Source organism: Thermomyces lanuginosus, assembly GCF_041956635.1.
Source record: "Thermomyces lanuginosus strain ATCC 200065 unplaced genomic scaffold VTN49scaffold_31, whole genome shotgun sequence".
Classification (NCBI taxonomy): Eukaryota; Fungi; Ascomycota; class Eurotiomycetes; order Eurotiales; family Trichocomaceae; genus Thermomyces; species Thermomyces lanuginosus.
Window position 1 is genome coordinate 142,989 of NW_027192365.1, and position 21,654 is coordinate 164,642.

The following is a 21,654-nucleotide window of genomic DNA, read 5'->3' on the forward strand; positions in this document are numbered from 1 at the left end:
TAGTCTCCAGCGTCCTTGAGGTCGCCCGAGGCGGATTGGTGTCGCTTGCTTGTTCCTTGACATCTTTTTAAGTTCAGTATTAGTCTGGTCGAATCCTTGGAAACATCTCCAACCCTATCGTTCATTTGTCAATCGACATGTCTTGTTTGGTACTCTGCTGTTTGAAATCACCACTGTGTTGTCATAAAAAACCATGTCTCGAGCAGACGCAAACCACCATCAATCATGAACAATGGTATCGCCCGCGGGTCAGCACCACAAGCAACAGATGGAGCTCAGACGAGCCCCCTCGATACGAGAGCCTCGATGACACTGGCTATACGCCTGTCGTGCCACTGCCACGGTACACACCTCGACCGGAAGGCATGCACGAAAAAACGCTCGACCATAACCCTCACCCCGCAAATCCGGACGAGAAGGACCGAAGCCTTTTCGATGAGCAACAACAGCATCGCGATTCCACTGAAGCCCCTATCGCCCCAACCAAGACGGGGATATCGTCGACTACGACTACTACCATGATGGATGACGCTTCGTCAGCGTACTCTTTCCCCAGCAGTTTTGGGCAGACCTCCACAGCTACGCGGGACACTCCGCCGCCTCCCTATGCATCATGCGCGTCACTGCCGCTGGTTCGATCTAGGACGTCGTCCATGAGAACAGTTCCGCCCTGCTCGAGTTTTTGCGAGGAGAGACCTCCGTCTGCTACTCCAGAGGGGTTACCAACATCGACACCGTCACCTCCACCGCCAATGGCGATGGAAACGATTCAGCGTCCACAGCCGGTGTATCGGCGTCGGGAGAGTGATGGTGGCAACCCCATAAGGAATCATGTGTCCCGGGAGTCTGGGCAGGACTTGCGGAGGCAGTCGTGGGAGGGAAGATGATTTTTTTGGGATGGATTTGGTGATGACATGATGAGCAATTGGCATAATCTTATCTAATTCTATTAGACACGTTGACTGCATTGAATTCATGCATGTGAAGTGCGGCAATGGATGTTATCTGTTTTTGTGTCTCAGTACAGATGGCTTTGATATGAGCGAAATTCACGGGTGATACTCGCAGAACTCTACAAACCCTAATATGTACTCGGAATGGTCTTGATTTCCTCAATTAGATTGGTATCAAACACGCCGCCAAGTCATCACCCATGCAAGACATATTGTACATGCTAAACAAGAGTACAATTGGAAAGGAGTGGACTTATGCCGTTGGCTGCTCCGAAACCAGCCTTGTCGGTCTGACATCTTGCTCCTCGCCTTCATCGTCCTCGTCATAAAACTCCCCGTCGTCGTCGTCTGGCCCGGCAATGCGTCGCCACACGCCGTCCCAAACACCTTTCTTCGTGACCAGAGCTCCGACGAGGAAAATCGGCAGCTGCCATACGCTGGCCCAGAACAGGCCCCGCGCGCTGCCCTTGCCGCCCTGGTATTTCCAAAACTTGTACGCTTCCCAGACGAGCCAGCCGTTGGCGAAAGTGCTGCTGACCAGGAACAGATTGTTCACGATGCCGATGTACCAGACACCAAAGGCGATTGGGAACATCAGCACCGAGTAACGGAGCGAAACCCGTGCATTCCGCGCCGGGTTGACCCAGGCCATCATCTGGTGGCCAGCCGCTTTGTACTCTTCGCGAATGAGATGCGAGAGTGAATTGAAGTGCGGAAACTGCCATGCAAATAGCACCGCGGCAAGTAGCCATCCTCCTATGCTCTCCTTGCTGAATAACATGTCTTTCCACGAATCATGCCCCGTAGTTGCGGTCAGGCCTTCTGCCGCCACCCAGCCCATCATGGGCGGGATAGCTCCCACAACAGCGCCGATCCATGTATTGATGACGTGAATTCTCTTCATCGGCGTGTATATAAATCCATAGAGAATGATGTTCCCTCCAGATAGTGCGGCCACCGTCGGATTCGTCCCAACGTACAGCAAACTCACGCCAATCACACCACTTGCAATAGCAAAGACAACGGCTCCATAACGGGAAACCAATCCTCGCACTAGCGGCCGGGTTCGTGTTCGTGACATCATCGCATCATACTTTGGCTCCAACAGCATGTTGAACGCATTGGCACTCGCGCTCGACAGGAAAGTCCCGACAGTAAGGTATAGAAAGGTAAGGGTCGACGTGGAAAGAGTCGGCAATTGGGATGCGGACGGGTCCAAATCGAGAAGAGTCGAGATTGGATAGAGTCCATATGCGGAAGTGGTTGATAAAAGAATCAAAAAGGATAGGCGGGGCTTTGTCAATGCGAAATATGCCGCGAGTTTGCGACGGAGAGATGCGGTCGGGAGGGAAAATGAGAGTGCAGACAGCCGGGCCGACGCATCCAAGGGCAATTGTTGCTCCTCATTCGCATCAGCTTTGTCTTCCTCTTTTAATCGTTTTCGTCGTCGATGCGGCAAGCTTGCATTGATTTCGGGTGCATCTGCTTTTTTTTCGAGCGAGGGCGCCTGCGAAGCCGTTTGTTGCGCTGTCCGCTTCGAAAATGCTGCCAATATCCGCCACCTAGTAGACTGTCGTACTGCAGGCTGATTCGACGAGAAATACTCCCGCTGAAAGGGTTTTGGAACTGATGCAGTAGGTCCATCACCCGATCCGCACCTTGTTGAGGTTGAAAACTTTTGCCTAACCGGGCTCGACGCTGGTTGCGTGAATTTGTACAGACATCGGAAGCACAATGGACCCGTGTCCGGGGCCAATGCTCTCCCGAATGGCCTGGGTCGTACTATCATGGCCGACGCAGCTGGAGCAGCTCAATTGAACGCGGCCTGTGACGGCTTCAGCGAAGGCTTCCGCTGATCACGTGAAGCCCAATCAAACTGAGGCGGTTACTAAGCCAAGTAATTATTTTAGCCGAACTTGGCTAGATTAGGTTATAACAGGTTACAATGTTGTCATTAATATCATGTTTTACAGAACTCTCATCTCCATCCCACCGTCGTGCAGTCTGGTTCACTCGTCCAAAACCAAATTCGACGATCTGCTCTCTTATAGAGCTAGTTCTTTTCATCATTGTCGCTCAATGCATCTCAGAATCAATGCCTTTGCCCATTATTCTCCCAAACTGTGCGATGGCTTGGAGTCTCTCGCCGGGTTTGCTGGGATACCACGTTTTGGCCCTCTTCGCATCAGGAATGGAGTGATGGATGTTGAGTAACAGTGCTCATCGCGAGCGCTTGGAGCCTGAGCATACTACGTTGATGTGACATGATGTCTGCGAGTTTATCCTTGGAATGAATTATCAACACAGGTTATTCGCTTGGTATTGGTTTCCCTGCTACTCAGCAATGTGGAACTGGCCGGCAGCTATCGAGTAGCTGGTGCGCCTCTAAGGAGCTCGGCAGCGTGGGTGAGGGGATGGGTCTTGCGCTCATTCCAACGGAAAGTACGGTGGCAGTGTGTTGAAGAACTCCCTCACCCCCGCCCAATCCTCTACTTTCTACTGGCGGCATGGCGCCATGGCCTTGTCCTGTCACCTTCACTCAGCACTATAACGCAGCGGTGGCTACTTATTGTGACTCTCCGCATGGCGCATGTATTCCTAATGTGAAGCCGCGCTATAGAGTAGTCTCCATTGCTTGGTAACGTCATGAAGTGATTTCCGCATAATCACGTTCGTGTTGTGCATACGTCTTCGAGATCTGTTTCTCATAAAAAGACGGCGAAGGACAATCGGACAGCGGAAAAATGCGTTTCTCATTTATATCCAAGTCGTACGGGAATGGAGAGACTGCAGTACCGAGAGGCGATAGAGTTTCTATTGCAACTGCGACGCCCTCACCTTCTCGACAGGTTCGAATCTCCGCGGCGGAGACGACCTCGGCAAGTTCTTCGAGTCGGGACGCTGGTGTTCCGTCGACTCTTGATACAAGTTACCTGTCACCGAGGACTTCGGAGAGTATTTTCCGCCAGCCGCGCAATGAGAGTTTGTGGGCGCGGGCATATGTGATTTTGCATGATCGACAGCCGGATCTTTTGAGGGATTACAAAAAGCATTTGGTCACACTGTTGAAGGACACGAATTCTTCGACGTCTTTGCCAATTGAGTCGATTGTTACTCGACTCGTTGCCGACCGTGAAAAGGCGCAATGGCGAGTTTCGCTACTGGAAAATAATTTTGTTATCCGACGGCAAGCCGAAAGGCTCGTGAAGTTTCTCCTTTAGTCGGACCCGCTGGTCAAAGAGGTCGTGAACACTCAGCCATACGCGGCCTTGGCGTGGTCCGGTGCCCCGTTGTTTCTCATGGTAGGAATGATGCCAAACGCTTGGTTGGCAGACGCTTACTTTGGAAGCTAATCACGGGCAATTCGTCAATAAACGAGTTCATGTTGAAAGGATTCAATGCGGTTTGCGATGTTCAAGTATACTGGAAAATCGTGGAGGAGCAATACTATCTTCGTCCATCAAGTCGGCATGAGTATGAACGCCTCCTTAGGTTCATTGCCAAACTCTACTCCTACATCATCGAGTACCAAGCTCGCGTTATATGTCATCTCTCCAAGGCCGAGATTTCGCGGACATGGGAGTCTACCCCTGGCTGGAACGATTGGGAATGGAACTCGATGAAAGTCCAGGACCTGAGTGAACACTACAATGATTACATTCAACTTCTGGATGTAGAGGCAATCCGCGAGCGCTGGAGAACGGAACTGCAGAACATGCAGGAGTCACAAGCTATCCTGGATAAAATTCGGAGGGTTTTGGAGACAACAAGAAATAGGATGCAAAAGTTCGTTCTCAGCCAGACGGCGCAAAATGTGAAGCAATATTTCGCGTCTGATTATGAAGTTTGCAAAAACTTCAATCCACAAAGAGTGAAAGGTACATGCGAATGGTTTTTCAGGGACGAGAGATTTCGGAAATGGAGAGAGAGCGACTTCGGTCTCCTCTGGGTGACTGCTGGCCCTGGCTGTGGGAAGTCGGTTTTGGCCCGGGCATTGATCGACGAGCGACGGCTATCTCCAAACATTGCAACATCGACAGTTTGCTATTTCTTCTCAGGGACGGTGACGAACACCACATGTACGCTGCTAATGCTTTGAGTGCAATGATTCACCAGCTTCTTAATCAAACTCTTTCCGGCGTTCTGATCAAGCGCATTTTACTAAGTCATCAGAAGTATGGTCCTGGTCTGGCACGGAACTTTGCCGAGCTTTGGAACATTCTTATGAGTTACGTCGGCTCGCCAGACGCTGATGAAATTATCTGCGTCCTTGACGCCCTTGATGAATGTCATCGAGAGAGTAGGGAGGACCTGATCGGGAAGCTCAAGGAACTCTACTGTGAGTCAGTGCGCCCTCCGGATTCTCGGCCCAGGCTCAAGTTTCTGATCACGAGCCGCTCTCGGGATCGCCGGAGGCATCTTTCAAAGAACTTTCGGACACCATCTCACATGTTCGTTTTGAGGAGAACGAAAAAGCTGCGGAGATCGGCAAGGAAATTAATCTTGTTATCGATGCCAAGGTGAATATGATTGCGCATCTTTTTGAAGAGGACGGCCGTCGAAGGATTGCAGAATACCTGAAGAGCATGGAGCACCGTACTCATCTGTGGCTCAATCTCATGTTTGGCATCATCGAATGGCGACTGGGGATGTACGCCAGAAGGTCGGACGTGGATTCATTGCTTTCTGATCTACCCTCCCGGGCATCAGAAGCAAATGAGAAAATTCTGAATAGAAGCGCTGACCGGCTTCAAACTGAGGCCCTCTTTCAGATTATTCTGACTGCGACACGTCCCTTGACACTTGATGAAGCGAATGTAGCCTTGACGGTGGCACTGGAGAAAGGACAAATTGGCCCTCTTCCTGCCCTAGCGTCGAAGATACAGCCCCGAGAAAGCTTCAAGAACACGGTGAAGTCGTTATGTGGACCGCTCATCAGCATCTACAATTCAAAACTGATCATCCATAAAACAATGAGAGACTTCCTCATGTGTCAGAAACAGGCGGGCAACTGGCAGGGCCGGTTTGATTTAACGAGATCACATGGCAAGATGGCACTGATATGTCTGAGGTACCTCTCTTGCTTTGATGAACAGAAATCAGCCCTGACATTTTGGGTAAATTATCCGCTAGCCCAATATTCTGCACAGTTCTGGATAGACCACGTAAAGCTAGCAGAGACGGAGGAGCAGGTACAGGAGGGTGTTTTGGAATTCTTCTTTGTGCAAGAGCAGGCGTACAGAGCCTGGGTGAAGCTTTACGATCTTGTGTCTCCTAAAATCCAGGCAGCAACCGAATACGCTGCGGCTCCTCCGTTGTATTGCGCATCGGTAGCGGGTGTTCAGCGTATCGCAGAACTTCTGCTAAAGAGATGGGTCGATGTCAATGCGCAAGGCGGCGAATATGGAAATGCTCTGCAAGCGGCCTGTTTTAAAGGGAACAAAGAAACTGCGAAAATATTGCTGGAGAAAGGTGCCGATGTCAACGCCAAAGGCGGCATGTACGGCCATGCTCTTCAAGCCGCTTCTTATGCCGGAAATAGGGTGGTGGTGGAGCTGCTATTGTAAAGTGGTGCTGACGTCAATGCGCAAGGTGGCAAGTATGGCAATGCTCTGACGGCTGCTTCAAGGGGGAATTGCAAGGAGATTGCACAACTTCTATTGGAAAGAGGTGTCGATGTCAACACACGCGGCGGCCTCTTTGACAACGCCCTCCAGGCTGCTTCTTACAACGGAAATTATGAACTGACGAAGCTGCTGTTGGAAAAAGGTGCTGATGTCAACGCCCAAGGTGGCAGGTTTGGCAATACTCTCCAAGCTGCTGCTTATTGGGCCCACAAGGAACTGGTAAAGCTGCTGTTAGAATGGGGCGCCGATGTCAATGCACCATGCGGTGAATATGGAAGCGCTCTTCAAGCTGCTGCTTATTGGGGCCACAAGGATCTAGTGCAGCTACTGTTGGAAAGAGGTGCTGATGTGAACGCACAAGGCGGACAATATGGCACTGCTCTCCAGGCTGCTTCTTTTACCGGAGATGGGGAAATGGTGGAGCTGCTTCTGGAAAGAGGTGCCAATGTCAATGCAGAGGCAAGTATGGCAGTGTTCTCCAGGCTGCTTGTGTCAGTGGCAAAAAGAATCTTGTCAAACTACTGCTTGAGAGAGGTGCCGATGTCAATGCAAAAAGGTTGCTACTTAGGCAATGCTCTCCAGGTATTTCTTGTAGCAGACACATGGAACTTAAGGAACTGCTGCTGAAAAGAAATATTCCGTAATGCATAAAGTATCCGTTATCAATGTGATTGAGTCGTTAGGAAAGGAAGAAGGTTACGAAATTGGAACCCTAATCTGAGGGCCGTCGTACCTCTTCAGCACGTCTAAATCAGAGGGGACGAACTCTGCTCCAGGGTTGATATTCCGTCGTTCGTATTGTTTTCACCACTGCCACTAGATGCATGACAGAGTCCGTGACTTTTGTGCATTATTTCCTGATTTTGCTACATTTTGTATTTGTCATGCTATGTGCTCAGCCTCCCTTTCCTCAGTTTTACAGTCTTGGACTTCACAATTGTTTTGATTCCTAGTCCCTGGTCCCTATGTTGGCGCAGTACATGATTCAGGTTCGCCCTTGAAACGAACAGCTCATTCTGATCACACCTGCTTGCTGATGACCTGGCGACAGTACAATATGAAACTAGGCCCCCCAGGCTATGGAGCCGCTGGTGACAGGAGGTATGCAAAGTAAAGCCAGGGCATGTGTTTGTTCGAACAAAAAATTGCTCGCCCGTTGGTCTGCTGAGAAACTCAATTCAATCCAGTGCTTCTTACTGGCTGAGGGCCTATGATATGCCTGGTGGCTGACAGGGTTCGTTGCATATCAGCCTAGTACGCAGACACGCTGGCTTGGGGAAGCCCGAATAGTAGTGGAGTTGCTCTTTCAAACTCCTCCACATCACTTCATCATCTGCATGTAGATTTCAGTATGCGTTTGTGATATCCAATTTTCCATATCATGGAGTGCTGAACAATATGCACTTTCCATCGGAAGTAACAAAGGCCACGAAGAGAAAGAAGCCACCTGCAATTCCATCACCTTCAGTTTCCAAACTGCTTCAAACTTCCACGCCAATACTCACCTCTTTAGCACTTCCTGGGCAAGATGCTTTGTCCTTGGTAACCCCAGATACCAGTTCACCCTTACCTTGTATCAGTCCTCCCACGAAGCCTTCAGAAAACGGCCCACTTCGGTCCCGCCAGCATGTCAATCTTTGGGCCCAGGCCTTTGAAATATTGCAGGCTCGAGAGCCTGATTTGATGGCAGCTTATATGGAACACGTCCCGGAGTCTGAGCCAATCGAGTCTATTGTAAACAGACTGGAGGACGACCAAGAGAAGATACAATGGCGAGTCAAGCTCTCGGGACTAGATGTGAGGATACGGCTGCAGGCTGAGAGGTTATTCAAGTTTATTCTTTCAAACCCGATGATCAAGGCTGCTATCGCCACTCAGCCATTTGCGAATGTGCCGTGGGCAGGTGCCAGCCTCCTTCTCCCGGTAAGACAATTCTCAGTCAAGTTCCAGACGTACTGATGTTGGATGCTGACTTTGTGGAGTTACTTCTCAACGCTACGTCAATGCACGAGTCCATGTTGAAAGGATTCAATTTGGTTTGCGACATTCAATACTACTGGAGAATGGTTGAGGAGGAGTACCTCGAGCCTTCACGCCGACAACGGTACCAAGACATCATAGAACCAATTATAAAGCTCTATTCGCATATTCTAGACTACCAAGCTCGTGTCGTATGCCATCTGTCCAAACGTCAATTCTCCCGGGCATGGGAGCAGGTGTCTGGTTGGAACGACTGGGATGGGAAATCTAAAGAGGTCGAGAGAATGAGTGAACATTACCGCATCGCGTTCAACATTCTCAAGGACAAAGAGAATCAAGAGCTTGAATTGCAAAAGATGGAGGAAATGAGAAAAATTCGAGATGAAATCCGAGTGATTCCGCAGGCAACCGGGATTGAAATTGGGAAGCTCAATTACGACCAGAAAGTACGAGATCTTAAACAAGATCTCGCCTCCGACTATGAAACCTGCAAAGACTACAATCCACCAAGAGTGCAAGGAACATGCGAATGGTTCTTTACGGATGAAAGATTCCACAAATGGCGAGATAGCGACTTCGGTTTGCTCTGGGTTTCTGCCGGGCCTGGTAGTGGAAAGTCTGTTCTGGCCCGGGCATTGATCGACGAGAAACGTCTGTCTGCAGAAGGTGCAATATCGACAATCTGTTATTTCTTTTTCAAGGGTGGAGATGAGCATCACATGTGCGCGACAAATGCTTTGAGTGCAATCCTCCACCAGCTCTTTAGGCGGCCGTCTACTGGTGATTTGATCGAGCATGCAATTCCAAGTTACGAAAACTTTGGGAAGGGCCTGGTACAGAACCTTTCCGAGCTTTGGCGAATTTTGATAAATTGCGCCGACTCCCCAAACGCAGGTGAGATTGTTTGCGTTCTCGATGGCCTTGATGAATGCCATCCGAAGAGTAGGGAGCAACTCATCGGGAAGCTGAAGGAGTTCTACTGCGGGCCACGGGGATCTTGGCCGAAGCTCAAGTTCTTGGTTACCAGTCGCCCATATGATGACCTCTTGAACTCTTTCGACGGAATTTCACGCGCGAAAACGTATGCTCGGATCGATAGCGATGACAAGGCTCCGCAGATCAGCAATGAAATAAATCTAGTCATTGACGCTAAGGTTGACGAGATTGCGCGTGATTTCGGTGAGGATAACCGTCGGAAGATTGCAAACGAATTGAAAAACTTGGAACATCGTACATACCTATGGCTGCATCTCACCTTCGACATCATTTAAAAAAGCCCAAGTGAATTCAGAAGGCGGTCAGACGTGGAAGCACTTCTCTCCGATCTTCCTCCGGAGGTATCAGAAGCATACGAAAGGATTCTGGAGAAAAGCAAGAAAGAGCGTCGCACGGAGACTCTCCTCCAAATCGTTTTGGCTGCTATACGTCCATTGAACCTTGACGAAGCGAACGTGGCTCTGACGCTGGGGTTGGAGAAGGATCGCATTCATTCACATGCTGACTTGGAATCCTATATGTGGCCAAAAGAGAGTTTCAAAGATGCGGTAAAAAATTTCTGTGGCCTCCTGATCAGCGTTCATGAATCAAGGTTGTCATTTATCCACCAAACTGCGAGGGAATTCCTCAGCCATCGGGAAAGGAGGGGCAACTGGCAGGGCAGGTTTTGTATGACAAAATCACATGGCAAAATGGCATCGATCTGCCTGAAGTACTTGTCATTTTTGGATGAGCAGGAACCAGTCAAGGAAATTAGGGCGAAGTGTCCGTTGGCTCAATACGCCGCACAATACTGGATGGACCACGCAAAGCTAGCAGAGACGGAAAAAGATGTACAGGACGATGTTTTGAAGTTCCTCCTTGAGAACAGGCGAGCGTTCACAGTTTGGGGCAAGCTTTTTGACCCTGATACTCCCTGGGCTGAATACCCGAGGCTAGTAAGACCTGAGATGGCTCCTCCATTGTATTACGTATCGACAGCGGGTCTCCAGCACATTGCAAAGCTTCTGTTAAAGAGGAGAGTTGATGTCGATGAACAAGGCGGTGCGTATGGGAATGCTCTCCAAACAGCTTCAAGGAAGGGTCACAAGGAGGTTGTGCGACTACTATTGGAGAGAGGTGCCAACGTCAACGCACAAGGAGCTGTATACGGCAGTGCTCTCCAAATTGCTTGTGTCTGTGGAAACACGGAGCTTGCGGAGCTGTTGTTGGAAAAAGGTGCAGATGTCAATGCACAAGGCGGCAAGTATGGAAATGCTCTCCAGGCTGCTTGTATCGATGGAAGCAAGAAACTGGTGGAAACGCTGTTGGAAAGAGGTGCCGATGTCAATGCACAAGGCGGCATCCATGGCAGTGCGCTTCAGATTGCTTCTGACACCCGAAACTGGGAACTGGTGGAGCTGCTGCTAGAGAGAGGTGCCCATGGCAACGTGAAAGATCCAGGATATGCTCTTCATGCCGCTTCTGACGCTGGAAAAACGAGGCTGGTGAAACTGCTTTTGGAGAGAGGAACCGATGTTAACGAGAAAGGCGGCGAATATGGCAATGCTCTTCAGGCTGCTTCCGTTAACGGTCACAAGGAAGTGGCGGAGTTGTTGCTAGAAAAGGTGCCTATGTCAATGCACAAGGCGGCAAGTATGGCAGTGCTCTTCAAGCTGCTTCTGTTGAGGGCACAAGGAAGTGGTGAAGCTGCTGCTAGAGAGAGGTGCCGATGTCAATACCCAAGGCGGCTGGTATGGCACTGCTCTTCAGGCTGCTTCTATTAAGGGTCACACGGACGTGGTAGAGTTGCTGCTGGAGAGAGGTGCCGATATCAACAAGCAAGGCGGCTGGTTTGGCAATGCTCTTTACGCTGCTTCTGTCGAGGGCCACACGGAAGTGGTGAAGCTGCTGTTGGAGAGAGGTGCCGATGTCAACAAGCAAGGCGGCAAGTATGGCACTGCTTTTCATGTTGCATCTGCTGAGGGCCACAAAGACGTGGTAGAGTTGCTGCTGGAGAGAGGTGCCGATGCCAACAAGGTACAAGGAAGCGGATTTGACATTCGTCGCCTTTCCGCTACCAGCCCTCCCTGGCTCGTTGGCAATCCTGATCTGTCCGCTGGCAGTCCTTCCTCTCCCGCCGGTATTCCTCGCCTGTCGTTCGATTATGACAATCCTGACCTGTTCGTTGACAATCTTCCCTGGTCTGCTGGTGCTGGAAATCCTCCTCTGCCCGATGAAGGTCCTCCCCAGCCCGCTTCGAGGAGACGCAGTAACACAAATTGCGACTAATATTGGAGACACGTACCTGATGCAGGCACGTTAGGTACTTCTGTGTACTTACCCAGCTTAGGAAGTGGCGCCTACTAAGAAAAGTTGCCCATATGAGCCTCCATACTCTTGATATGGCCTCTCTGTCTCAACAGCCCTCTGTTCCGTTATATAGTAGGCTAGTAAGTAGTCGGAGTACCACGGACTTCTCGTCCAGCCCTGCTCCCGCAACCCCTAACTTTAAACTCGATGAACCGACTTTCTCAAGTAGATAGGGTTGTTTCTTGCCGCAATGCAATAATAATGCTTCCTGCGAATTGTGGATATACTGATTAGCACCCATGACTCTACCCTCCGCACGGAGTACGTAGTGAAAACTTAGAAACCTAAGCCCAGAGGTAACCTGGGGTTAAACCTTCCCTTCCTTAGCCTAGCCAAAAGGTAGGTTACTCGATAGGTAATGGCTTAGCGCTTTCCCGACGAGGTCCCCACCACCAACTAAGGTACCTAACCTCCCTACCTCGAGGTACCTAGGGTTTGTTAGTCTATGCTGATCGGTGAAGAACTTGCCCGATTCTGAAGTTGGGTCAGCAATTTAGTCGGACTTCGAGTTGGTGACTTTAGAAGCCAAACATCGCAGAATTGAAGCTGAGCTGCCGCGCAGTCTCAGCGCCTTCTCCGGCACCATGGACACGCTCCAGACAGCTGTCATCAACCCGCTCAAGCCCGTCCTCCGACCCATCAGCTCGGCGCTCCCCGAACCAGTCCATGACGCGATCATCTCGTTGCTCGGCGCGCCCTGCCACAGCGCTCTGCTCGTCGATCTCGACGTGACAAAAGATCCTGCTTGCACGTCGCTCGCCATCTCCAAGGCGTTGGGCCTAGCGATTGTCGGCGCCAGCGCCGTCGTTAAGGTGCCGCAGATCCTCAAGCTGATCAACTCGTGTTCCGCCGCTGGAGTGTCATTCGCATCGTACGCGCTGGAAACGGCCAGCCTACTCATCACGCTCTCGTACAGCTTCCGTCAAGGGTTTCCCTTCAGCACCTTTGGCGAGACTGCTTTCATTGCGATTCAGGATGTCGTGGTTGGGGTGTTGGTGCTGAGCTTTGATGGCAAGCCTGCGGCGGCGGCGACGTTCGTTGCAGCGGTAGCTGCAAGTATGTATGCGTTACTGATCAATCCGAACCTGTTGGATGATCAGACGTTCGCGTATCTTCAGGCGGGTGCCGGTGTGCTAGCGAACGCGAGTAAGCTGCCACAGATTTATGCAATTTGGAGAGAGGGTGGTACGGGACAGCTGAGCGCGTTTGCGGTACGTTTTGAGATCACTGGGTGCGATACTTTAGCGGGCTGATTATTTCTTGTTGCTTAGGTGTTCAACTACCTTCTTGGGTCGCTCTCCCGGATTTACACGACTCTTCAGGAAGTCGATGACAAAATCATTCTTTACGGCGTTATTGCCGGCTTTGTGCTCAATCTGGTTCTGGCTTTGCAGATGATTTACTACTGGAACAAGCCGCAGCCGGTGGCCGCCAAGCCCAAGAAGGACGAGAAACAGGAATCCAAGCCGGTTCCAGCAACTGCACAGAGCAGTGGCGCATCGCCGAAACCAGCGGGAAAGACCCCAACGACGCGACGGAGAGGCTGAATCAATATTTGCACACAAAATATAGACAAAATTCATTTGATTTGTAATTTGCGTACAGACTCTGAACCTTTTCTTCCCGTACAGGTTTACCAGCGCTGAAGTCGCTGGTGCGAATCATTATATCGACGCCCCAGGAACTAACGGACGTTCGTTGCGTCGAAACAGTGAGTGCGAGGGCTCCGCGGCAGGAGGTAGAGCCATAGGATGATATCAGTCGACCTGTTCAGCAGAGGACCGAAAGCGTAGCCCATGCCTATGGCCGAGGAACCAGGCAGCTGCGCTGACAATGATCTCCGCTCGGCCATTAGCAAAACTAGTTGATCAAGTAAACCGCGACGTAGACATTGCCAGGACCATCTGTCCTGAGTTCATGGTGGTATATAATATCGCGTAGTGGGTTTGTCACCGCAGTATCTCATGAAGGGCCAGACTGGGGCCTCGAGCCGCTGATCATGTAGCGGAAGACCTCATTCAGGGCCATCGCCGGCCCAGCCGCCGCCCCGGCCACCTGAGTTCTGTCCGCACCAACAGCTTGCTGACCCTGCGTGCCTTCTGCCGCGATTTCCATCTCGTCTCCTTCCTCCTCGCCTTCTTCTTCCTGCTCGTCATCTTCCAGCTGCCGTTGTAGACCCGTAACAACATTTTCAATCCCCATCTCCCTCTCCTCGAGTGTATAATTGCCGCCCCAGTTCCGCCGCCGCGCTTCGCGGTTCGCCTCGACGGGTGCCCATTGCCATAGTTCGTCCAGTTGCGCCGCGCTCAATCCGTCGCGATTTTCCAAGACAGCTTCACCCGCTGCTCGCCCTCGTTCAACCCAGTCCTCTGCGCGGGGTTCGAGCTTTGTTCGAAGGAGCTGTTCTAGTACTCCGCTTTGGGTGAGCCCGGGGTACGTAGGGCCGGGGTACGCGACGAGGGAGGAGAGAAGGTCGTGGTTCTCGGATAGGTGTGCGGAGATGCTTGCCAGGTTATTGGATATGATGCTCGCTTGGGATTGGAGGGAACTCCTATAATCATATTTCAGTATTCTTTTTCTCTTGAGAAACAATGGCGGGAATAATCGATAATAGTACCATGGTGGAAGAGGGTCGCTGTGTTGTAGGCTGGCGACAAGTGAGCCGATCGAGTGTGTCAACTGCACGAGACGTTGACGCGTCTGTTCCAGTACTCTGATTTGATTTTGGTTCAGCGGAGTCGCCATGATGAAGAGCTGGACGACGGTTAAGTATTGCTTGAGATCTTAAGCTGGTCGAGGTACTACATTCAGACCTTTGCTAGGCTGCCAACCAATCAAACACCCATGGCGCCCGCAGCTACAAGGGGCGAGCCGCCAAAGAGTTCGTCAACTGGCAAAATCAACTAAGTTTCTGCTTTACAGTTCCATATTGCCTATTAATTACACCTCCGAGTTGCCCGTGCATGGCAGTACCTGTCAAACAAACTACAGCAAAGATGTGCACTAATCAGTGTAAATGAAGCCAACGCATTCATTTGCCATTCCCTCGCTTTTTGATGGTGCTTCTCTCGATTGCCGCTTATACCACCCGTCCAATGACGTGACCGCGCAGAAAGCAAAGGGCGCAATAATTGCCCACCCATATGCTCCGTTGGGAGGATGCTACGATGATCCCGTGGTCGGCTCCGCGACATCGGAGCTCGTAAAACTCGGTTACAAGGTCCTGACGTTCAACTTCCGGTACAGCTGAGTTTTCAATTCCGTGGAAGAGTGCAGTGTCCTAACAGCCTGTCATCAGGGGAGCCGGCGAATCTGGAGGCAAAACAAGCTGGACCGGGAGACCGGAACTTTGCGACTATATCTCCGTGTACGGCTTTATGGCGCGGTACCTTCAGGCCGTTGGCGGGCCTCCGCGCAAGCCAGAGTTGATCTTGAGCGGTTATTCGTACGGATCCATGATGGCCTCGCGTCTACCCTCTCCAATGGATGTGGTGGATCTATTTTCCAACCCCGCCGAGGATTCTCCGGCAGCGAAGATTCTCCAGAAAGTCGAAGAATTGGCGATTCGAGATGGCCGGCAAATAACCCCAGGTACAACGTTTGGAAATTACGGAGACCGTTGGCCCACAATTTCGTATCTTCTTGTCTCACCCATCTTGGGCGTTACTTCGCAGTTGGTGACTCTCTTTTCCGGTCTGTCCAGCGTGACCATCCAGGGTCGACAGATTGCAACGCCGTCTCCGGAGGAAACCCTGTCTCAGCATCGCACTTTGGTCATCTATGGGACGGATGATATCTTTACTCCTCTGCGCAAGGTGCAAGACTGGATCAAGACGATGCAAGTGCCTCCTGGGAGCCAGGTCCAGAGCCGCGAAGTGGAACACGCTGGACATTTCTGGCTGGAGCATCGTTTTCACATGCTGTTACGGACGGCCATCCGTGAATGGGCAAGCCACGTGGAGTAGGATTATGTTGTAGTAAGAGATTTCACTAGACAAGATTTTATGGTCCCCGCGATCTTGATCAAATGACGATGAAAATGTAGCGCACGTTTCAGGGACGATTGCATGTGAAAATGCCCAGGCTTCCTCATCGGACCTGGGTCACCCACACGAGTCAGGCATTCATCGCATATGACTTTGGTTCGAAGCGGTCTGACTCGAGAGCGGTGCCCAATGCCAAGTTATTCTCGTCAGCAATACCCAGTTTACATTTGAATTTCATGTACCATGCGACCGTCCAGCTTCTAAAGCGGGACAACTAAGGGCTTGTTTGCGGGGTAGCATGATGGGTCTGGGGATAACTAGGAACCTGGCGAGAGCTAGAAAGGAATGGAATAAGGACGTTGACGAAGCCGGATTTCCCATCCACATGGAACTCGTGAGCCCTATATATGCCGGAAGATGGTGCCGCTTGACTACAGGAGGTAGCCCGCGTTACCGAGTCAGGACCGAGAAAGCCCGGAACAAATCCGAAAAACACACCGCTCTGGCTGAGATAGGCTTTACCGTCCGAGAGCCTGAAAAGGTGGGTAAATTAGGCGACAGGGAGCAACTGGTTCTGGGGCACAGGGCGCTGAAAACTCGCCACGACTGTGACGTCGTCCGGCCGGAGAAAGTGCGGGATGAGAAGGGAATGTCCCCTCGTGACCTGCAAAATGGGTCCTCTCCACGATCTGCGCTTATGTAAGCATCGCTTCACATGAACGGCAAAGGGGAGGAGAGGCATCGTGGAAGTCGAATCGACCTTCTACCATCATAATTAGGACTGGTATTACTCTTTGGCCGCTGTGCACTGCAAGAATGCAACTATATTCCAGATATTGATTGTGATACCCTTGTAATTCTCCCAACTCTCGGCCATCCGTCATGCCGCTCCGAGATCCCGTCTCGATTCAATCTCACATTCACGGCACACCGAGTATCCGGCCAGAGAGAGATCGATCGACGCGGTCTGTGTCGAAGAAGCAGCAGCCCATTGCGGCACTGTCTTCATTGGTACGCGACACCTTTAACTGGGCCGGAGAGACCTTGCAAAACCGCCAGGATGGACTGTCCAAGGAAGAGCGGCAGCAGAAACAACGCGAAGAAGATCAAAAACAGGTCCTCTACATAAAAATGCGCAATGTGAGTCTCCGTCGTTAGCAGATGATTGCAAGAATACGCATTGCTGACCGGCTGCAAGGCTCGAACGTATGATGAATGGCGCGCATGTGCCAGTGAGTTGGACGAACTCGAAGGAAACAATGCGTGGAAGCGGACGGCAGAGTCGGACGAGTATGACTACTGGCTGGTCCGTGAAAGAATGAAGGAGCTGGAGGATGCGCGTATCAGCTGCGATGTAAACCGCATGCTGTTTCTTGTTCGCACGGCCCTGAGCCGCGACCTGGGAAATATGAGTGACGCGCGTCTCTATCGGCACGCATACTTGGGAACTAAGGATTTAATCGATCAGTATATTACCGTCGCGTTGGACACAATTTCGACTCTGGTGCAGCTGGCGAGTAAGGAGGGGAATGACTTGGCCGAGATGCAGCACGTCCTCGAACAATTGCTATCAGCTCGACAGGCTTTTGGTCGGAGCGCGGTGTTGTTCTCTGGTGGTGGAACCTTTGGGATGAGCCACATCGGAGTGGTCAAAGCGTTGCACGAAGCCAGGTTGATGCCGCGCATTGTCTCCGGCGCGTCGGCCGGAAGCATCGTGGCGGCCGTTTTTTGTACTCACACGGATGACGAGCTTCCCACAGTCTTGGAGCGCTTCCCGCACGGCGATTTGGATGTGTTTGACCCCGCGGGGCAGAAGCCGCCTCCGTTGGAGAGGATCACCAGATTACTCAAGTATGGGTCCGTCTACGATATTCGCCATTTGGAGCGAGTCATTAGAGGGTGGATGGGCGATATGACCTTTCAGGAAGCATATAACCGCACCCGGCGGATTTTGAATATCTGCATTTCCAGCGCCGGTCTATACGAGCTACCTCGGCTATTGAACTATATCACGGCCCCGAACGTGCTGATTTGGTCAGCTGTGTAAGTCGAAAATCTGCTGACTATAATCGTCACCAACTAACCAGTGCATAGTTGCGTGTCGTGTTCGGTACCTGTGGTCTTCTCGCCGTCGCAGCTGAGAGCCAAGGACCCCCTGACAGGTGAAATTGTTCCCTGGCATGACGACGGGCACCATTATATCGACGGATCGGTAGACGGAGACGTGCCAACAACTCGTCTGGCAGAAATGTTCAATGTCAACCATTTCATCGTGTCCCAGGTTAATCCACATGTCGTTCCCTTTCTTTCCAAGGACGAAGGTCCTGGTGAGGATCCTAATCGTCGGTCGTGGTTGACGACTCCATTGCTCCAAACCATGACGGGCCTTGCACGAGACGAGATGCTCCATCGCATGGCCGTCATGACCGAGATGGGAATCTTTCCAAACACTTCCACTAAACTCGCCTCCATTCTGAGCCAGAAGTATTCCGGGGACATTAACATTCTCCCGGATATTTCGTACGCGTCCTTATCGCACATTCTCCAGAACCCAACGGCCGAGTTCATGCGCCAAGCGTGTCTCAGCGGCGAGCGCGCCACGTGGCCAAAGATCGCGCGAATCAGGAACCACGTTGCCATCGAACTGGCGCTGGACCGAGCTGTTCAGACTATGCGGGCGCGGGTCGCCCTCAGCCCGACCGTCCGGGCCGGTCTGGGGATTCACATGGGCGAGACGCCTTGGCAGTCGAACTGGGAAACTAGTCGCGTGTCTCACCGCCGGACGCGTCGACGGGGTTCGTCTGGCCAGGAACCCGAACGCGGAAGACCCGGTCGTCTCAGTTCCAGCCGGAGGCCGAGTATCCAGCTGCGTCGGGCACGGAGCATGCTGTTCATGGAGTGCGCACATCCTGAGCGACCAGTCAGCCCGGTTCCTCTCCGATCAAAGCATCATATGCGACGGTCAACAGAACTACGGGTCACCACAGCTGAGAATACTCCTTCCGTTGGCAGCTCATACTACATTGTGGGGACCGATAGCGACGACGATTCTAGCGGGCATGGACGACGTTCGGTGCTTGTGCCGGCCTCAGCGGCGCGGACGCCGTCGTCGTCGAGCCAGCCGTCCTCGCCACGCTCGACCAGGAGCAATCCGCGATCGCGTCAATCTTCTGTTCCCAAGGGTAGAGGGGGGTTTCCATCTTAGCCGGCTAATCGTACCACATCTTCTCGAGATTGAAGCCGATGCTCGCATTTGCTGGCGCGTTACAATCGTTCCGTATTTCTTTGACAGACTGCAAGCAATTTGCTGCCACAAAAGAATCAAATCGCGCACATTTACAAGAACCGACAAGATCACGTATCTTCCTTGTCAGACATGATCAAAAGACCCCGCCCCAAGCGTGCAGATAGATCGCATAGATCTCCATGCACGACTCAGCGAAAGCAATGCCCCATACTACATGGCTCGCGATATATTTCTTTTTGTCTTCACGATATATCATATGGCCACTACAATATCTGGCGCTCGATGCGCTTCGATGCCATACTGGATGTTATTACAGAGGCATTCGCTCCGTTTCCTTGTGTTGCCTACATATACCCAGGGTGGTTGCTTTCGCATGACAGACTGGAGTTTGAGAATGTGTCGGGAGTTATTCGGATATGTTCACTCGTTTCGACCAGAAAAGGAGGGTTTCTTTTGTCATTAAGTCGGTCGACATGTACTTTGCCAGTATGAATTTATCCTATACAACGTGGTGATGGCTGCCCGAGGTTTGAAGCATAATACTTTAAATTATCACGAATGTAGCTTGACATGAACCAACAGCAAGGACAAGAGAGAAAAACATGAGAAAACAATCGACATGAACCTGTAATGCGACATTTTGGCGAGTATACTCCCATTCGCCCATGTAATTCTGCCGTCGATACCTGTCTCTGATTAGATGGACCCATTGCCCGAGTTATGACGGCATAGGAACGTAGGCAGACTACGCCATCGATATATCATCTAAACTTGTAAATGAAAACACATCTTCCAGGAACACTGACAAGTGCCCAAATGCGTCTAAAATTTTTTTCTTGCTTCGTAGATTATTGTAATTGACTTGACAGAATTTTATTCAATATGCCCAGCGCCGAACCAGTTGTTCAACTCCGGTGCTATTGCAAGGTATGTTTCTCAACAGGTAATTCTCCAGAAAAGGATAAATCATTGATTGGTTTAGAATGATGGCTGGGGAAAGAAAGGCCATGATTCTATGGCCGCGCGCCTCTGCGCGAAAACGCCGGGAACCGATTTCAAGATCGAAGATGACAAGCACTACTCAGAGGTACGGTTTTATTGTCCTGATGGTTGACGATGATAGTTGACATAAAAAATGTCAGATGTGGATGGGCACGTACCCGACGACGCCCTCGTACGTCATTTCCACGGGGGAGACGCTTCAGGAATATCTGAAGAAATACCCGGAGCTGTTGGGGAAGAAGGTGCGCGACAAGTTTGAAGGAGAGCTGCCTTATTTGCCCAAGGTAAGCTTGCTTTTTCGCCATACGAAGGGTTCGAAGTTATGTCTAATGGATGTAGATTCTCTCCATGAGCAAAGCCCTCCCTCTCCAAGTGCACCCAGACCGCAAGATGGCTCAGCAACTGCACGCGCGAGACCCAAAGAAGTTCGGAGACACGAATCACAAGCCGGAGATCGCTGTGGCACTGGGCCCATTCGAGCTATTCGCCGGCTGGAAGCCGCTTACAGACCTGACTCGGCTCTTTGCCAACAAGCCGCTTCAGCGGTTCCTGCCGCCCGGGGAGGACAAGTTCCACGACGGGACGCTGAAGCAAGTTGCGCGGAACATCCTCGAGGCGCCCGAGAACGTCGTGGAGCAGACCATTGCCGATGTGATCAAGCTGCCCGACGACGCGTTCGAGAGCAAGTACCGCTACATCCCCTCACTACTGCAGCGGGTGTGCGAGCAGTATTCTCCAACTGACAATGGAACTCTACTTGCGGTGCTGTGTATGAATTTTTTCCAGCTGAACGCGGGCGACTCTGTCTACGTCCCCGCGGATGGTATCCATGCGTATCTCTCTGGCGACATTGTCGAGTGCATGGCACGCTCCGACAATGTGCTCAATACGGGTTTCTGCCCGCGTGCGGAGCGGGACAGCGTCGAGGTCTTTTGCGAGGCGCTCAGCTTCTGGCCGCATGAGCCCGACGAGGCTTTTCTGGGGAAACACCCAGCAGATAAGGCTAAGCACGGCAAGACGCTCGAGTATGCGCCGCCCATCAGCGAGTTCAACATGCTAGCCACGCATCTCAAAGCTGGCGAGAAGGAGTCCATTCAACCAATTGACGGGCCCACCGTCATGGTCGTTACCGGCGGCGCGGGCAAGATGCATGCCGCCAACAAGACTTTGGATATCTCCGAGGGTTATGTGTACTTTGTCGGGCATGGAGTTGGCTTGGACTTTGAGGCGTGCCCACAGGAGCTTCATGTGTTCATGGCGTATGCGGAGTGAGTGATGAAGCGATGTTGTAGATACAAACTCTGACACTAGACAACGTGTTTCGAGATTCTGAGACGAAACAACAATCTCTTGCATGCTTCAAACGCTGCATCCTTAACTCCTTGGATAGATCTATTTTCAGGAACAGCACTCTCTATCACAGGCTAAAGCATGCAAGTACGAAGCAGTAACTTACCATATTAGGAAACCCGGCGGCTACAGGGAACGTTTCCGTCCAATCAGTTCTATAA

The 21,654-nt window shown here is 51.5% G+C and overlaps 10 protein-coding genes across 10 annotated transcripts; 8 read left to right on the forward strand and 2 right to left on the reverse strand.

The window, feature by feature from the left end:
- Positions 1 to 137: 137 nt before the first annotated feature.
- VTN49DRAFT_4055 (uncharacterized protein) lies at positions 138 to 887 on the forward strand (the record flags this gene model as incomplete). The annotated part of the gene is made up of 1 exon (XM_069411959.1): positions 138 to 887. The coding sequence occupies one exon, from the start codon at positions 138 to 140 to the stop codon at positions 885 to 887; it is 750 nt and encodes a 249-aa protein (XP_069267250.1).
- Positions 888 to 1,206: 319 nt separating this feature from the next.
- On the reverse strand, positions 1,207 to 2,742 carry VTN49DRAFT_4056 (uncharacterized protein; the record flags this gene model as incomplete). Its single annotated transcript, XM_069411960.1, has 1 exon — positions 1,207 to 2,742. The coding sequence occupies one exon, from the start codon at positions 2,740 to 2,742 to the stop codon at positions 1,207 to 1,209; it is 1,536 nt and encodes a 511-aa protein (XP_069267251.1).
- A 955-nt stretch (positions 2,743 to 3,697) lies between these two features.
- VTN49DRAFT_4057 (uncharacterized protein) lies at positions 3,698 to 4,174 on the forward strand (the record flags this gene model as incomplete). Its single annotated transcript, XM_069411961.1, has 1 exon — positions 3,698 to 4,174. The coding sequence occupies one exon, from the start codon at positions 3,698 to 3,700 to the stop codon at positions 4,172 to 4,174; it is 477 nt and encodes a 158-aa protein (XP_069267252.1).
- A 4,257-nt stretch (positions 4,175 to 8,431) lies between these two features.
- On the forward strand, positions 8,432 to 9,831 carry VTN49DRAFT_4058 (uncharacterized protein; the record flags this gene model as incomplete). Its single annotated transcript, XM_069411962.1, has 2 exons — positions 8,432 to 8,503; positions 8,563 to 9,831. 2 exons carry the CDS (start codon positions 8,432 to 8,434, stop codon positions 9,829 to 9,831), a joined length of 1,341 nt encoding a protein of 446 aa, XP_069267253.1.
- A 417-nt stretch (positions 9,832 to 10,248) lies between these two features.
- VTN49DRAFT_4059 (uncharacterized protein) lies at positions 10,249 to 11,827 on the forward strand (the record flags this gene model as incomplete). Its single annotated transcript, XM_069411963.1, has 2 exons — positions 10,249 to 11,163; positions 11,234 to 11,827. 2 exons carry the CDS (start codon positions 10,249 to 10,251, stop codon positions 11,825 to 11,827), a joined length of 1,509 nt encoding a protein of 502 aa, XP_069267254.1.
- A 665-nt stretch (positions 11,828 to 12,492) lies between these two features.
- VTN49DRAFT_4060 (uncharacterized protein) lies at positions 12,493 to 13,455 on the forward strand (the record flags this gene model as incomplete). The annotated part of the gene is made up of 2 exons (XM_069411965.1): positions 12,493 to 13,119; positions 13,180 to 13,455. The coding sequence occupies 2 exons, from the start codon at positions 12,493 to 12,495 to the stop codon at positions 13,453 to 13,455; spliced, it is 903 nt and encodes a 300-aa protein (XP_069267255.1).
- A 415-nt stretch (positions 13,456 to 13,870) lies between these two features.
- Positions 13,871 to 14,653, reverse strand: VTN49DRAFT_4061 (uncharacterized protein; the record flags this gene model as incomplete). The annotated part of the gene is made up of 2 exons (XM_069411966.1): positions 13,871 to 14,459; positions 14,526 to 14,653. The coding sequence occupies 2 exons, from the start codon at positions 14,651 to 14,653 to the stop codon at positions 13,871 to 13,873; spliced, it is 717 nt and encodes a 238-aa protein (XP_069267256.1).
- Positions 14,654 to 14,924: 271 nt separating this feature from the next.
- VTN49DRAFT_4062 (uncharacterized protein) lies at positions 14,925 to 15,873 on the forward strand (the record flags this gene model as incomplete). Its single annotated transcript, XM_069411967.1, has 2 exons — positions 14,925 to 15,148; positions 15,207 to 15,873. 2 exons carry the CDS (start codon positions 14,925 to 14,927, stop codon positions 15,871 to 15,873), a joined length of 891 nt encoding a protein of 296 aa, XP_069267257.1.
- Positions 15,874 to 16,776: 903 nt separating this feature from the next.
- On the forward strand, positions 16,777 to 19,099 carry VTN49DRAFT_4063 (uncharacterized protein; the record flags this gene model as incomplete). Its single annotated transcript, XM_069411968.1, has 3 exons — positions 16,777 to 17,034; positions 17,093 to 17,937; positions 17,989 to 19,099. 3 exons carry the CDS (start codon positions 16,777 to 16,779, stop codon positions 19,097 to 19,099), a joined length of 2,214 nt encoding a protein of 737 aa, XP_069267258.1.
- Positions 19,100 to 20,023: 924 nt separating this feature from the next.
- VTN49DRAFT_4064 (uncharacterized protein) lies at positions 20,024 to 21,415 on the forward strand (the record flags this gene model as incomplete). Its single annotated transcript, XM_069411969.1, has 4 exons — positions 20,024 to 20,068; positions 20,124 to 20,228; positions 20,284 to 20,427; positions 20,483 to 21,415. 4 exons carry the CDS (start codon positions 20,024 to 20,026, stop codon positions 21,413 to 21,415), a joined length of 1,227 nt encoding a protein of 408 aa, XP_069267259.1.
- Positions 21,416 to 21,654: the final 239 nt, after the last annotated feature.